At 47.3% G+C, this 15,802-nt stretch overlaps 1 protein-coding gene across 1 annotated transcript; it reads left to right on the top strand.

The window, feature by feature from the left end:
• Positions 1-1,157: 1,157 nt before the first annotated feature.
• Positions 1,158-15,304, top strand: LOC149365915 (ribitol-5-phosphate transferase FKTN-like). Its single transcript, XM_089547224.1, has 8 exons — positions 1,158-1,487; positions 6,513-6,548; positions 6,772-6,957; positions 9,155-9,453; positions 11,876-12,132; positions 12,946-13,079; positions 13,500-13,624; positions 14,241-15,304. The coding sequence occupies exons 1-8, from the start codon at positions 1,392-1,394 to the stop codon at positions 14,467-14,469; spliced, it is 1,362 nt and encodes a 453-aa protein (XP_089403350.1). The 5' UTR covers positions 1,158-1,391; the 3' UTR covers positions 14,470-15,304.
• Positions 15,305-15,802: the final 498 nt, after the last annotated feature.

Genomic DNA, 15,802 nt, shown 5'->3' with positions numbered 1-15,802 from the left:
GCCGCGCGCGCGATTAGTCCGAGACAGGACGCTACGAGCGCGCGGCTATGTATACATACAGTTTACTTCTTTTTGTAAGTGATTGTGCGCAGTGGCCGGGAGACCCCGCGCAGGGGCAGACGTAAAGCCGCCGGCACTCTCTCTCGACAGCGAGAGAGAAAGAAATACTTCACTGCTGAATTTCACGTCGGAACCGCCTATGTGCGCGCGCGTATTCGGCACGACTTGTGCCTCGAGAATAGCGGAGAACGGAGGGCCCATGGGCGGGCCGAAGTCCGCCTGCCCGAGAAATAGAATCTTGCGCAGCGCGCCGGAGCGCTCGTTCAACACGTCCGTCCGCCGTGAGCGCTCTGGAAGCCGCTGCGCCCTTTTTAGAGGCTCGTTTCTTCACCTACTCTCGAGTTCTCCGCTCATAGCATGCGCTGAAATAAACGCTCCGTATGTGTGTATAACGACGAAAGGAATTTCTCTCCATTCTCTTTATGAACCACAGTTGAACAGTGACGAGGTCGCGGCCGCACCCTTTGATGAAAAGTTTACCCGCAGTTTTCTACAGTGCACCCAAAAACTCAAGAGTGTAATCAACAGAGACGCGGAGCCTTCAGACAACCTCGAGCTCGGCACGCATTCCGCCAAAGCTGCAACACAGGCGCTGCGCTACTTCGGAGCACGGACGTTCACTAAAAAGCACAGCTGGCTGGCAGTCTGGTAACTGTGGAGGAGGGCCTATTTCCCATGAGTCAGTGCGCCAAAGGGCCCTCGGCAGCGGCGTCAGAGGAGGATGGCTTGCAGAGGCTGAGCGCACTCCCTCCTAGTTTTTTTACCTCCATGTTTAACTCGCATCCTTCCACAGTGCTCTTACCGCAAGTTGAGGGTAGTGATACCACTCGTAGCGTTGTTCTGGAAGGGCCAAAAGGAGTGGACGATAGCAGGCTTGGCGGAGGAACACGATCTGTGAAAGTCTACAGCTCAGTAGTTCCTCCTGATATTCCTAGCACCGTAGTCAATTTCAATGTGTTACGGCAACGGTTGACTTTGGCGGGCTTTGAGGTCACCAAACTCTGTGAGACGTCGTAGAAACAAAAATGCGAGTTTTGGTTTCAGTTTCGTAGCTGCAGGTGTTAAATCCGACATCATCCAACGCAATCCAGTTTGAGCTCTCATTGATCGGCATGTGTGCGATCGCTTTGATCGCGAGTTGTGAGAGAAGCTTGTTTTGTTGGTGACGAGATATGAACGCCACCCATGAGTGCTTTCCAAACCTGAATTCGGAAAAGTAAGCCAGCTGACAGCACTTGGTGCTCAGAATACAAGACAGCTGAAACCAAGTGCGGTGTTGATGTGCAGTGCAGCCCGCTTGACGTGAGCACATCCTGGTAACGGCGTGCTGCATGAGAAGAAATGCTCTCAGACTCGTTTGTTTGCTTGCCTGCGGTGCTGTCTTGCTCGCCGTTCAGTCGGTTGTCCTTCAGTACATCTTTAAGCAGGTAAAAATTTCACTGGTGTCGTTTATAGTGAGGACCGCGCGACATTGTAGCTTGTAACGCGAAGAAAATCGACGTACTTGATTACCAAATGGTTTCTGTGTTGACTGGACCGATAATTTGAGCATGGATTTGCAGCATAGAGGTAGGGAGGTTTGCTGGTTTACTGGAAAACTGCACTGCTTATGAGGTAGAAAAAAAAAATATTCCTTATATTCTTGCATTTTACTTGAACCAGCCAACGTGCCGCTGTCGTTCTTGTTCTGTTTGGATTATGTGAAGCCTGCATGGAAGCAAATAATCAGTTGATGTAGTAACTACAGAGCTGGAGTGGGTGGTTTATGTAAATTCACACAGATCAAACCACTCACCATGTGTTGTACTTAGGTGCAACTAATCAGGTGTAACACAAGCAGATGTCACCTTGGAGCTATTCGTTGTTTCAGTTCAAAAACATCCACTGTTTATAGCGTAAATGTAAATCACTAATGGCATCTCATTCGGTCACTCTCAGAGTAAACCCTACTCACTTGTCAGATGAGAGCTTGTTTCATATACTCTTTTTGTTATAGCGGGACAATCTTTAGGGCCAAGCAACCCTGAGCTACCATGTGTCACGTGTTGGCGGCTTCCCCGCCAGTCTGTACCCTGCCACCAGCAATAAAGGACGTAACATATAATTGGCGACGAGGTAAAAATGGCAACTGCGCTGGGCACGATTGGGGAATTCGTTCCAACAGAGGCGACGTCTTGGCCCTTGTATTTGGAGCGCCTCGAATTTTTCTTTCAAGCAAACGACATCGACGGTAACGAGAAGAAGCGAGCAACGCTCTGCAGCGTTTGCGGCCCAGCAACGTATGCCATCGTTCGCTCCCTTTGTTCTCCGGATGCGCCGTCGGCCGTGGCCTACGATGAGATCGTCAGGCGTCTCTCAAACCACTTCTCGCCGCGACCGTCGGTGACAGTACAGCGTTTCAAGTTTGGCACACGTCAACAGCAGCCCGGTGAGTCAATTGCCGACTACATCGCAGAATTGCGACGTCTCTCGGAACACTGCGATTTCGGTGCGTCGCTCGATGACATGTTGCGCGACCGGCTAGTGTGCGGGGTGCGAAGCGAGACCCTTCAGCGTCGGTTGCTGGCGGAGCCGGAGCTTACGTTTGCTACAGCTCGGGAGAAAGCCATTGCAATGGAATCTGCGCAGCGACAGACCGAGCAAATTCGCGGCAGTGCCGCATCGTGTGAAGTTGGCAGCGTGAGCGGGCAGCGTTTCGACCCGTGTGTTGCGAAGGTCTCTGCGCCAGTGACAGCCAAGGAGGGTACCCATAAGCAGGCTGGTTCGCCTGGAAGCACAAGCGTATGTTTCCGCTGCAAGGGTGCGCATTCGCCAAGCAGTTGCCCATTCATGAATATGCAGTGCCACTTCTGCAAGCAACGAGGGCACATAGTGAGAGCATGCAGGAGGAAGGCGGCAGCTCGCGCTTCGGCTGAACCCAACTCTCAGAACAAAAAACGGGCCAGTGGAGGCCGTCACAAGAATGCTGCGTCGGACGTTTACGACGTGTTCGTGCTGTCTGGTGAAGAGCCAGCCGTGAGAGTGGAAGTGCGCGTCAACGGAAGTCCCCTAGAGATGGAGGTGGACTCTGGTGCAGTGTGTTCAGTCATCAACGACCGGACTATGCAGAAGCTGCGAATATCGAAAAGGGCGTTGCGCCCAAGTACTCTTCATCTCCGAGCTTACAATAACAAGGAACTACGAGTGTTGGGTGAACTGACCGTGAAGGTGGAATTCAAGGGGCAGGAGCATCGCCTGCGATTGGTGGTGGTTAAGGGTGCTAGTATCGGACTTCTCGGTCGGGACTGGTTCAAGTCTTTGGGAATAAGTCTGAGTGGTGTTCACAGTGTGTACGAGCCGAGTCGAACTGGCAGTAGGGGAACAACAGCCTTGCTCAAGAAGTATTCTTCAGTCTTTGAGCCTGGACTTGGGACAAGTAAAGGGCCTCCTGTACGCATAGAGGTGAACCCGGCAGCTCCGCCGCGATTTCTGAAGCCACGACAAGTACCGTTTGCATTGAGACCGAAGGTGGACGAAGCACTGGACAAGTTGGTGAGCCAAGGCATTTTCCAGCCTGTGCGGCACTCGAAGTGGGCAACACCTGTCGTTCCAGTTGTCAAAAAAGATGGATCGATAAGGATCTGTGGGGACTACAAGAGCACAGTCAATCGTGTAGTGCAGTGGGAGACGTATCCCCTGCCGACACCGGAGCAGCTGTTTGCCAGGCTGGCAGGTTGCTCGAAGTTTTCAAGGCTAGACCTTGGACAGGCGTATCAACAGAAGACTGTTGATGAAGAAACAGCTGACTTGTTGACGGTTACAACACATCGGGGACTGTTCCGCGTAACCCGTCTTCAATTTGGCGTGGCAGTGGCAGTGGCTATCTTTCAGAGGTACATGGAAGAACTGTTGCATGGAATTGATGGTGTTCTTGTGTTCTTGGATGACATCTTGATCGGTGGAAAGGATGAGGTGCAGCACAATGCTCGTTTACAAGAAGTGCTCAAAAGAATTCATGAAGACGGTCTGCGACTAAAGTTTGACAAATGTCAATTTGGTGTTGAGGAAGTGTGTTACTTGGGATTCCGTGTGAACTCTGCAGGTGTGCAGCCGACAGAAGACAAGGTGCGTGCTATTCACAAGGCCCCAGAGCCGACATGCAAAAAGGAACTTCAAGCCTTTTTAGGAGCTCTGAACTTTTACAACAAGTTTCTTAAAGGAGCAGCTCATGCCTTGGAGCCACTGTACCGGCTGTTGGACAAGGGTCGCGAGTGGCGTTGGATGGAAGCTGAGGCGGAAGCATTTCGCCAGGCGAAAGATCTGCTACAGTCATCACATGTTCTGGTGCACTATGATGTCAACAAGCCCCTAGTGCTGGCCTGTGACGCATCCCCGTACGGACTGGGTGCTGTGTTGAGTCATGTGTGCGAAGATGGCAGCGAGAGACCGGTTGCATATGCGTCGAGAACTATGAGTGCGGCAGAACGGAATTATGCCCAGACAGACCGAGAAGCGCTCGCCATCGGCTTTGGCATAAAGAAGTATCATCAGTTTCTATATGGGAGACATTTCAAAATTGTGACAGACCACAAACCCCTCTTAGGACTGTTGCACCATGCCAAGCCCATTCCCCAGGTGCTATCACCACGGATGCTGCGTTGGACCCTCATGTTATCGGCTTATGACTATGAAATTGAGTATCGACCAGCGGAGAAGCTTTCCAATGCTGATGCATTCAGTCGTTTACCACTGAGAGCCAGTAGGGCAGAGGAAGAGGAGCAGCGTCTTTGGGAAGTAGGGATGCTGGAAATGGCGCCGGAAGTAGCATGGAACTCTAGGAAGGTGGCAAGATTCACGTCAAGGGATAAGCTGTTGGCTAGAGTCTGCAATTGGGTGCAGCATGGGTGGCCAGAGGGTAAGCTGCCAGAAGAGTTTGCAGCGTTTGTGAGCCGCAAGCATGAACTGTCGGTGTACCAAGGTTGTTTGCTGTGGGGCAGTCGTGTGGTCATTCCAGAGCCAGCTCGACCGTATGTCATGGACATTCTTCACACAGCTCATCCAGGAATTGTCAAGATGAAGGGGCTTGCCAGAGGAGCCGTGTGGTGGCCAGGAATCGACAGAGATGTTGAGCAGAAGGTGAGAGACTGTGCACGTTGTCAGGAATCCAGGTCTGCGCCAGCAGCTGCAAAGATTCACCCTTGGGAATTCACCAAGCGTCCTTGGACAAGACTACACATCGATTTTGCTGGGCCCTTCCAAGGCAAAGTTTTCCTCATTGTGGTGGACTCTCACTCAAAGTGGTTGGAAGTGTGCCGGATGAATTCCATGTCGACAGCTACAGTTTGTGCGAAGCTTCGTTTCCTTTTTGCTACCCATGGCATTCCAGAAACTGTTGTTTCTGATAACGGCACTGCCTTTTGTTCGGAGGAGTTCAGAGACTTCATGTGCCGGAATCAAATCCGACATGTGACCGTTGCCCCATATCACCCTTCTTCGAATGGTCAAGCAGAACGCATGGTGCGCGAAACCAAGGGAGTACTCAAGCGAATGGTTGGAGGCGATATCGACACACGTCTGGCTAGGTTTTTAATGACCCAGCATATCCTGCCTCATGCTACAACAGGCAAGAGCCCGGCCGAATTGCTAATGGGCAGGAAACTTTCAACTGTGTTAGAGCGTCTGCATCCTGACCTGCAGTCCAGTGTGCAGCAGAAACAAGAGCAGGTGATGCAGCGCCGTAGCCAGGCAGTGCGACTGTTTGATGTGGGGGATCGGGTGTTTGTGCGCAACTATCTCTATGGGCCCAAGTGGTTGCCGGGCATTGTGGATGCTGTCACAGGACCAGTGTCGTACTTGGTCGTCACCAAGGACGGTCGTCGATGGAGACGTCATGTTGACCAACTCAGAAGTCGTTCTGCCAGCTACGCATTGGACAGTTTCGCTTCTGGGATGTGTGAAGAGGAGGAACCGCTGGTTGCTTCCCCGGCAGGGTGTTCCGGGCTTGGCATTCCTTCAAGCCTAGAGGACCCTGGAAGACGGGACCAAGGAGAAAGACTGGAGGAGGCTGCAGCGCCCAGTACCGAATCTGCTTCCTGTGGTGAGGACCGTGAAGCGAGTGCTTCCCTTCAAGTCCAGCGACCACAGCGCCAACGCAGCCGCCCTGCGTATCTGAAGGACTTCGTGACGTAGGGGGGAGGAGTGTTATAGCGGGACAATCTTTAGGGCCAAGCAACCCTGAGCTACCATGTGTCACGTGTTGGCGGCTTCCCCGCCAGTCTGTACCCTGCCACCAGCAATAAAGGACGTAACACTTTTGTTGCCCTTGTATTTAGAGTGCGTTCATTTTGATTAGGTGTTTCTGCTATCAAATTTTTTGGCGTATTGTGTGGTCTGGGTTTCATTTTTTCTTTGTTATGTGCTGTGGTGGGTGTCAGACCTTTCGATGATAGTGCTGTTTTGCCTGATTATTGCAGGAAAAGGATTCCGTTCAGCACTTCAGCCCTACATGGGTAAGTCAATGATCTGTGCTTGTAGATATTTAATAGATTGATCGGTGCGGTGTGCATGCTTACCATGGTAGCTGAATGGCTGTGGTGTTCTGCTACTGATTATGAGCTCATAGGTTCATTTCCTAGCTTGGACACTGCAAACATAGCCCGTGTATCGATCTTTGGAGCACATTGATCCCTCTCTCACACCATTGTGAAATTCATTTTGTACGCACTTTTCCAGAGCCTGATTAGAGATGTGGCAGATGCAGCAAGCCAGACCAACTTCCCACTGTTCATCTTGGATGCGGGCATCCTGCAGTGCCTCGCAGACAAGCCCACCCCTTCTGAACGGCCTTCTTGTTTCGACCTTCCCCATGGGCGCGGTTTTGTGCAGTTTGGCTCACTGGGACAGTTTGCCACTCAAAAGGTTGGTTGGATTTTTTCGTCAGCATATATTTCCTTTTGTGTGCGTGTACCAGCTTTCTAGATCATCCAGAGATCGATGAAAATGTGAGGTCAACTGAGGTACAAAACAACACCAGAGACACAGGGTCAACAAGAACCAGCAGTGGCCAGCACAGGTCTTTCACTGCATGCTAGCATTACGGCTGAAAATGATTGTAGAAGCAGTGGAAAAAACATGGCAGCTGTGGCATGCAAAATGTTTCAACTTGAGTTTACTGCCAAGAACAAGTACAGAACCTGTAAAAGCTGCATGAAAGCAACTTGAGTATCTCTGTCCTGCTTCAGTGCTTGTTTGCAAAAATGTTTGACTGATTCCATTTATCAAAAATAAGAGCAATAAAAACCCTGACCTCTTCCACTGCTTTGTGATGGCAGTGACAATTTTTATGGTTGCCTTGAGTGAGAATTGAGGCTCTCCTACAATAGTGGCTCCTTTTCAGCATGACCTAAAATGTGTAACGGATGATATGATTTGTCATTCTACATCTTTTAAGCCCATTTGCCAACGTGACTTCTCTACTGAATTACATGTTACTCTCTGCACTTTCCTATTTCAGATATTTTGAATTGCGAAACATGTGAATTATGTTCATTACTGGTTGCCTGAGAAATGGACTGCAGAGCACCTAAATTTGGGGAACTGCTCTCACTTGAGCACTTCTGGTGCTTTATAGGTGCCTGAAAATATAAAGGTGTTCATATCATAGGCTGATTTTGGAATGTGCCTGAGTTTCAGTTTCTGGCACTATTAGATCCCACAGTGTTGGAGCTCTTCATTTTTAAGTGCTTCTGTCTCGTTAGTGAGAGGTGTGTTGTTTATTGTTCCCAGTAGGGCTGGATACCCACTGGTTTTTAAATGGATACAAGTTTTCTCGTAACCTAGTGCTTTGCTTCTCATAGGTGAAAGGCTTAGAAAATAAGGGTCTTTTGTCTCGCCTCAATCCTTGTGCCATTGTTGCGCCTTGTGCCATTAACGCCTAATCAACATAGCAGGCTTTGTCACAAAGCTTTGTTTTTCTTGTAGGGCTTTCTTAACCATATTATGCTTTTACCAAACTATAAATGGCAATAAAAAATTTTTCGTTAAAAGAATAGCTGCTCACTGAAAGTATAACAGCATCTAATGCATCTTGGGGGATTCCCCATACGCATGGAATGAAGGTTTTCGTTATTTCAGTATTGCAGATTTGCCAGTCTTGTCTTTCTTTGAGTAATCGCTCACAAAGCTGCCCTCATGTCAAAAAATTACCGGGAGAAAAAAGTCTCACAGTTTCATAAAAATTTTGGACACAGCCTTTTCTTCTTGGCTGCTCGAAAGGAGAGTGGCAAGGCCGTGTTATGTTCTAGATGCGTAATTTATTTCCTTGATTGCCGAACCGTACACCAAGTGGGCACCCAATTTTTGTTCTTTGTACAAATATATTGTTTGCCGCTTTCATAAAAGGTGGTAAAAGCTCAGTTTTTTAGTGAAAGCAGTTATTTTTCATTAGAATGCAGGAATCTATTGATGTGGGCCAACTTTAATTTTACCTCGGTGTTTCTTTAGAGGGAAACTGCATATGTTTTAGAAATCAACAAGCTTACAAGGGTCGAATGTGTGAAACTTGCAGGTAAAGCGTGCAAAATCTTTTTGGGTTAGCGTTTGAAACAGTGACGTAATCGCCGATTAAAATCGCAGTGCCCTTCAAGCTTCTCCGCAGTGCAAAACGCCAAGTGCGGGGTGCATGATGACGTCATCGAAGGTGTCATTATATTTCTAACTCATAAACGCCTGCTTTGAAGGGAAAAAAATGCCACCGAAGGCAAATCCTTCCTAGCATTGTTTTACAGTGCCCAAATGAGGCAATGCAGGGTGTGGCTGATGAAAGGGGTAATTTGAAATCATACTTTCCATGACGTCACATTGAACTTCCCCGCACTCCTCCTATGCATTGAGGAGAAGCGCAAAATTCATTCGTCGATTATTTCACTATTTTGAATGTGAGTGCAAACACACGTGGCATGCTTTGCCTACAGCCTATATTGATTTTAATCCTTGAATATCACGAAATTCTCAAAAAGTGGTGCAGTTGCCCTTTAAAGCGCCTGAAACTGGCTTGTTAGCAATTCTCGGCACAGTGACTTATTCGCATTGCACCTTCCTCGCTTGGTCTTGACAGGAGCATGACTTCCTGAGCCTGCTGTCTCATGCTGGTTACCACACATCCAAGCTGAGCATCCCCAACCCAAAAGTTCTGGCCCATGGCTTGGAGGTGCACATCCCCACCCACTACCTCATCTCTCAGAAGCAGAACGCCCTTCACGTTGTCGTCTTTCACGAGCGACCCGGGAACTTCTGGTGGCACGCGGCAGCAGCACTAGATGAAGATGCCAACAGGACTGAGAATGTCTCATTTAACAGGCTCGTCAAGTCTGCCAGTAGCCTGCAGTTTCTCAAGAGTGACGGCGCATACGACAAGTGAGTGTTTAGAGTGCAGTAGTGGCTAAAGCGTGCTTTGAGCTCATGCTAGCTGCAAATCTGGTTGTAGCCCTGTCTGCAGAGCTAGGATACAGACTTTGATAATGTTCACGAATGTTGCTGTTAATTACACTTCGTTTCCTGCACTAATGTGCCCCTTAAAGGAGCTTGCTGGAGGTGAAGGCCAAATACATGATAGGAAGATACTACCTCATATCTCTGCTTTGTATATTTTATTTAAAGTCCAGGCAGGTTGTGCAACTTAGACGTACCATGATAGCTTAGTGGTTTTGCTGGCGTTTGACTGCCAAGCCGGAGGTTGCAGGTTCGTTTCGCAGCCTTATCAACCGCATTTTGATGCAGGCAAGGGCAAAAATATCCATGTGCTATGTGTTGTCATTGTATGCTAAAAAACCCTAGATGGTCGAAATCAATGCTGAGCCCTCCATTACGACTTCTGTCATAGCCCACATGTAGCTTCTGGGATGTTATAGAGACGTTAAATGTGTCACGAGATTATAGTGGAAATAAAAAGATCTTGCCTTACATTGTAAGGATTGAGCACTCCAATACAGTAGAATCTCGATGATACGAATCTCACGCCCTTTTTTTTATCATCCAAAATTTTGTGTCATCCAAACAAACAAAATTCGAATATAGAAGCATAGAAATTGCATTCACATACATCCATTTACAGACGACAGGATTTATTCACGGCCATGAGACCATAGCTCACTACTCGTGCAGCGCTCGACGCAACTGGCAATCGTGTCGGCGGCGATGTGGGTTGTGCACCGCCCCTCACAGCTTACGGTGCGTACTGCACGGTTAGCGATTGCAGCGTTGGTGATGTACGGAGAGCGCCTAATGCTCGAGGGTGCGGCCATGGCTCTACATGTTCGTATCATCCGTAGTTGCACGAGAGAGTTCGGAACATCCAGAATTGTGCACGTTGTGCACAGTGCTCTCAGGCCAGGGAAATTTATGAACTCTTATCATTGCAAAATTCATATCAATCGTATTTGCATCATCAACATTCTACTGTATGCAAGAAACAAGCAGTTATAATTTTATCTTTGCATCAGAAATTTCATAAAACAAATTGCCATGCCACCTCTCGGTGTAACCTGCCATTAACAGTAAATCCCACCTCCTGACCACATCTCTGGGAATTATCGCTAATTTGTTTGAAGTCCACAGTGTTTTTTTTTTGTTCTTTTGAGCATGTTCATGTTGTTTTATTACGGTTTACTCTCTCTCCAGTGCACTGTACGATGAAAAGCAACGCTTCCTTCACATTGCTGGTGATGTGCTTTTAGGTTTTGTCACTAGATGGCAGAATATCTTTTGCATTTCATGGATGGAGTGGTAACCGCGGTTCACTAAAGCTTTCTCGACAAGGTGTACGTCACTGTGCAGTAACAGTTTTGGGTGGGTAAACTGAAATGGGCGGTACTTTTTACTAAAAATGTCTAGTGAATACCGTCTGGTCGGTGAGCTTTATTTTTTGGTACATCACTGTTGCTGATGTTCAATCAGTGACATGCAATCGCTGATCATGGCTTCCAGCATCAGGATAAATAAAGACGGGCGCATGCACTGATCAAAAGATTCTCGGTAAAAGTCTTTACAACATTTCTGACAAAACCATTGTAGAATCGAACACCATAGAGAACAAGCTTTTCATTACGCAGCAAAAAAATATTGGGTGCTTGAAAATTCAGTGGTTAGTCCCTTTAAACTCCACATACCAGCTGTGCAGCTAGAACTCATGGTACAGAGAGTACTGAGAAAACTTGACACAGAAGGTGTAGTGAGCTGTGGATGTGTGCTTTTTCTTCCTCTTTTCTCTTGCAACCATTGTTAGCATATTCTAGGAAGTGTTAATGCGTGCTATTATTTAACTCTGTACCTGGAGGTGCAACCTATAGGGGATATTCAAAATTCCGCAAGTGCGCTTTCCCGCATAACAATGTTGTCCCAAACAAGATGGCTGACCATGCGTTTGCAGCTGAAACAAAGCAAGAAAGACTGTTTTTTTTGTTTGATTCTTCCAAAATACGTTTCTAACATTCTATCCACACCTTTAGCGCCTGTCCTGTAGCCCACGTAGTTCATTTATAGCGAAGTCGGCCATCTTGTTTGGGGCAACATAGTTATGTGGGAAAGCGCACTTGCGGAATTTTGAAAGCACATTCCTGAGTGTTTAGCGTGCATAGCTAAAGGTCCTGAAAGACTGTTCTGGTAGCTGAGTAACACTGTTTGACTGTAAACGTACGTAATCAATGAAAGAATACAGTAAGCATGCACATGTCCAAAAAGACCTTCATATTTGTTGCTCACTGGCAGTTTTCATTGGTCAGCTTCGCAAGCCTAGCTTAATTAGCAATGAAATATTCTCTCCCGTCATGTATTTTTGCAGAGTGGAAGTCCTACCATGCGAGCTAGGAGGAGGCATGCACTCCTTTGCCCCGACACAGTTTGACACGTTTGTTGACGAGCAGCCGTTCATCGAGTGCAACACGACACGTGCCCGTCTCTTCCACACCGTCCACGGTCGGGACGAAACCCCCGAAGCCGAGCTTTTTCGACTCAAAGTGCATCGGCTGCTTGTGAAAGTGAAGCAGCTGCTAGGAGAGCTCGACGTCCCTTTCTGGATCAGCAGTGGAACATGCCTCGGTGGGTCCTTGCAATAAGTTGTGTGCTATTTATTTAAGCATATATGTACCTACTGCACCCAGGTAATGTTATTACAAAGGATATGCACTGAATATTCATATGCAAGTGCTATTACAAAAAATTATGGACAATCAGTGGAATTGATGCGGTAGAGTGTGCATTATCATTAACGTTCCCCACCAGATGGAGCAACCTCTGCTGCTGAAGGGTTAGGCCCTGCCAGTGTGCGGTGCGATCTGGTTCTTCGATCACCGTGTGACGCCATATGCCCAACATGGGGGCTCTAGTGCCATTGCATTAAAATACAGGATATAGTATGCAGAAAAAGTGGGGCAGCGTGGCCTGAATTCGCACCTCAGTCTGAGAGGCAATTTATTCCAAGTGGTAATAGTGTTAGGAGAGACAAAACTGTTCAGTGCAGTATTGTAGCATGCAGGTTTGCAGATTTTTGGTGAATGATAGCATTTTTCATCAATGGCGAAACATGTTGCACTCACTAACATGAGGCACGCAGTTCAACTGCGGTATGGTACTTTGTTATGTTTGATATTTGCAGTGTTGCTGATGGAATGTTGCACGTGCCTTTCCAGCAGAAGCCATTTTACAATTCACTTCTTTTGCACAGCACTTGTGCTGCTGTTTAATTTTTAACGTAATGTAGTGCTACGCAGAATTGTTCTAGTGTCTTGAGCTTGTAGCTTTTTCTTCAGCAAAAGAGAGGAGCAGTGCATGGCGAGACGTTGTTCAGCTGTGTAGAAAAAGCATTGTGCCCAGTAACATGCTCAGCTTTGTTTGTTTACCTCATCCAACCAGGCTTCTTCAGGCAGTGTGACGTTATTCCTTACACAACTGATGTTGACATTGGAGTCTTCATCAAGGACTACAAGCCTGAGATAATCTCTGCATTTTCAACTCATGACATCCCTCTCACGCACCTGTTCGGAAAGGTATGGTAGACTGCACTCCAGGAACAATATTTTTGAATGATAATATTTAATGTTATCATCTTTATCATATTTTTCTTTGCTGAGGCAGGTGAACCAGATGCGGTGAAAAGGGTCTGTGGGCGGGCACCTGTCACTGTTGCTCTGCTGACAGCTGAAAATTGAGCAGTGCCCTACTGATGCCTTTCATATTAGTCAGTCACCTTTCAATGAGGCTGTAATTGATATCACAACTGATCCGAGTGACTAAATTAATCCCATTGCAATGTTCTTGGCCAAATTTAGATATGAAACAGCCTTTCAAATCTGTCCCATGCTGTACATTTGGTGGAGGTGAAAAAGCAAGAGATAGAAAGTGTCATTAGTGATTATCCTAAAATATGGCCATAGCTCGTGTTCAGTATTGCAGTCATTTCATTTTAGGTTGAAGACAGCTATGAGCTATCCTTCAGAGATCGTGACGTGAAGCTGGACATATTCTTCTTCTACGAGGAAGATGATCACGTTTGGAATGGGGGGACACAAGCCAGGACAGGAAAGAAGTTCAAGTGAGTGTCATTTTTGTGTACCGGCTAATAATCCTTGATCTTGCACGGTGGTGTTCCCAAGACGGTTGCCACAGTGGCTGAGGTATGCAACCTTTCAGTGCCTGTTGATGTTAGCACCTTATCCCACCTTTTTCATTCACATCTTTGCCCACACTTTCCCGCACTGTTCTTAAAATGCAATATGCACCAAATCATTACTAGCCCACTTGTCTGTCTTGACCACTTGCCACACAATGCACTAGACAGCAGGTGTGTCATGCAATGACTTAAATATTCATCATTTTGTTCAAGCAACCTGTTTGCTCTTACACTTTACTGTGTTTGTTACCACTTGTCCGAATGTCAAAATTTTCAACACAAGTGCTACGTCATTGCACTGAATCATTGGATGGCTCTTTGTACAAATGTGTAGCCATCCATGTGTAGCTTTGCTTCCTTTCTTTATGTACTTATTGAGTTGTGTTTTGGCCTTGCAATACTGATGCGATACCTAAACCTATACTAAACACTTTCTGTCAGGACAGTGAAAAAAATTGAGAGTGTAGTTTGAAATCAATGAGTGTACTACCTATCTCCTCTACTTTAATGCGTTAATTAACTGTTTACTTTCTACTAGGTACACATTCCCAAAGTTCAAGCTTTGTTGGACGGAGTTTCTGGACATCAAGTTACGGATTCCATGCGAGACTCAGAAGTACATAGAGGCCAACTATGGCTCCAACTGGTTCCAACCCATAAAGAGGTGGGATTGGAAAGCAAGCCCTCCCAATGTTGAAGAAAACGGCGTTTGGCCTGTCGAGGAATGGCCTCATGTCATCAAGCTGTTTCCACTTCCTGAATCATGATGTGGCCTTGATTGCAGATTATGTAGTGTGTGTTAGAGCTGTGCACGGGCTCGGGCCGGCCCGAAAGCCCGTACCCGGCCCGGCCCGCGGGCCGGGCTCAGGCCTTGCGGAAGTCCATTCACCTGGGCCCGGGCCGGGCTCGGGCCACGGTATATTTGTCTCCGACGGGCCGGCCGGGCTTCGCGAGCGAGTACTTGGCCACAGAGTCGACCCCTTGCTCAGAGTTTGAGCTATCAGTTTTTGAGAAGCAAAGCAGCGACGTACTCAAAGCTTTCTCTTCTTGCCAAGAAAGTGTTAGCCATTCCGGCTACCAGTTCAAGCAGCGAGAGAATTTTCAGCGCTGCCGGGTTCATTATGCAGGAGCGCCGTACTTGCCTCAAGCCGTCATCAATGGACGATTTGTTGTTTTTACATAATAACTTGGAGTGATAACTCTCTACATGCACCGTGTTTGCATATACTCACTAATTTTCATCTAGACCATGAGAGCCGAGCATTTTAAAAACACTGAAATAAACTGATTTTCCTTAAATTATCTCTTTCTGTTTCATCGTCACTTCAATTTCAGTTTTGCAGGTCGGGCCGGGTCCGGGCCGGGCCTTAACTCGGGCCGGGCCCGGGCGGGCTTAGGTTTCTTCAGTGTCGGGCCGGGCCGGGCCTCCGTCAGTAGTGTAGGGCTCGGGCCGGGCGCGGGCTGAAATTTGCGGCCCGTGCACAGCTCTAGTGTGTGTTGTCACCATGGTTTGGTTCCAGAAGTGTCGTGTTAAATAATGCAGCCCATTTTCATCTGCCTCTGCCTCTGTACGCACAAATAAACCATTTTCCTGCATGCTTATGCTGATCTCTAGTCTGACGTGAGTAATTTACGAATAAAAGCGTCGTATCAGCAATGCTGGTCTTGGTTTTTACCTCATTCAAGCATGGCGTTGTCATTGACATGTTGAGTAGCATGTTCAGCAGTGAAGGTTTCAGCGAACCTAACATTGTTCAACTGATCTCATTCTTATGAGTTACTTCATGACAAAAATGTCCGCTTCGAATTTTATAAGTGGCCAAAGTTGCATTCCTACATTTCTTTCAGTGCAATGTGCCGATGGAGTATTTATTGCATTATACTATGTGCAATAAACTAATTTTGGCAATCAGTTATGTTGCTTGTTCTTCGCCTACAGTAGCCAACATCAAAATTTTTTCTCCTGCCAATTTTAATGTACCTTTCCTCGTTTCATAACCAGTTCTGTTACTAACTTGATTTCAAAAGTACCCGCCTCCAAGCGAAGGAAACGCAGCATAGAGGTTGTTCTCAAAAACGTGTACACTACAGTTTCACAGA

This window comes from Amblyomma mixtum, chromosome 1 (assembly GCF_055824585.1).
Source record: "Amblyomma mixtum isolate Tamu chromosome 1, ASM5582458v1, whole genome shotgun sequence".
Classification (NCBI taxonomy): domain Eukaryota; kingdom Metazoa; phylum Arthropoda; class Arachnida; order Ixodida; family Ixodidae; genus Amblyomma; species Amblyomma mixtum.
Note: the sequence above shows the minus strand (reverse complement) of the source record. Positions and strands in the feature narration are given on the sequence as shown.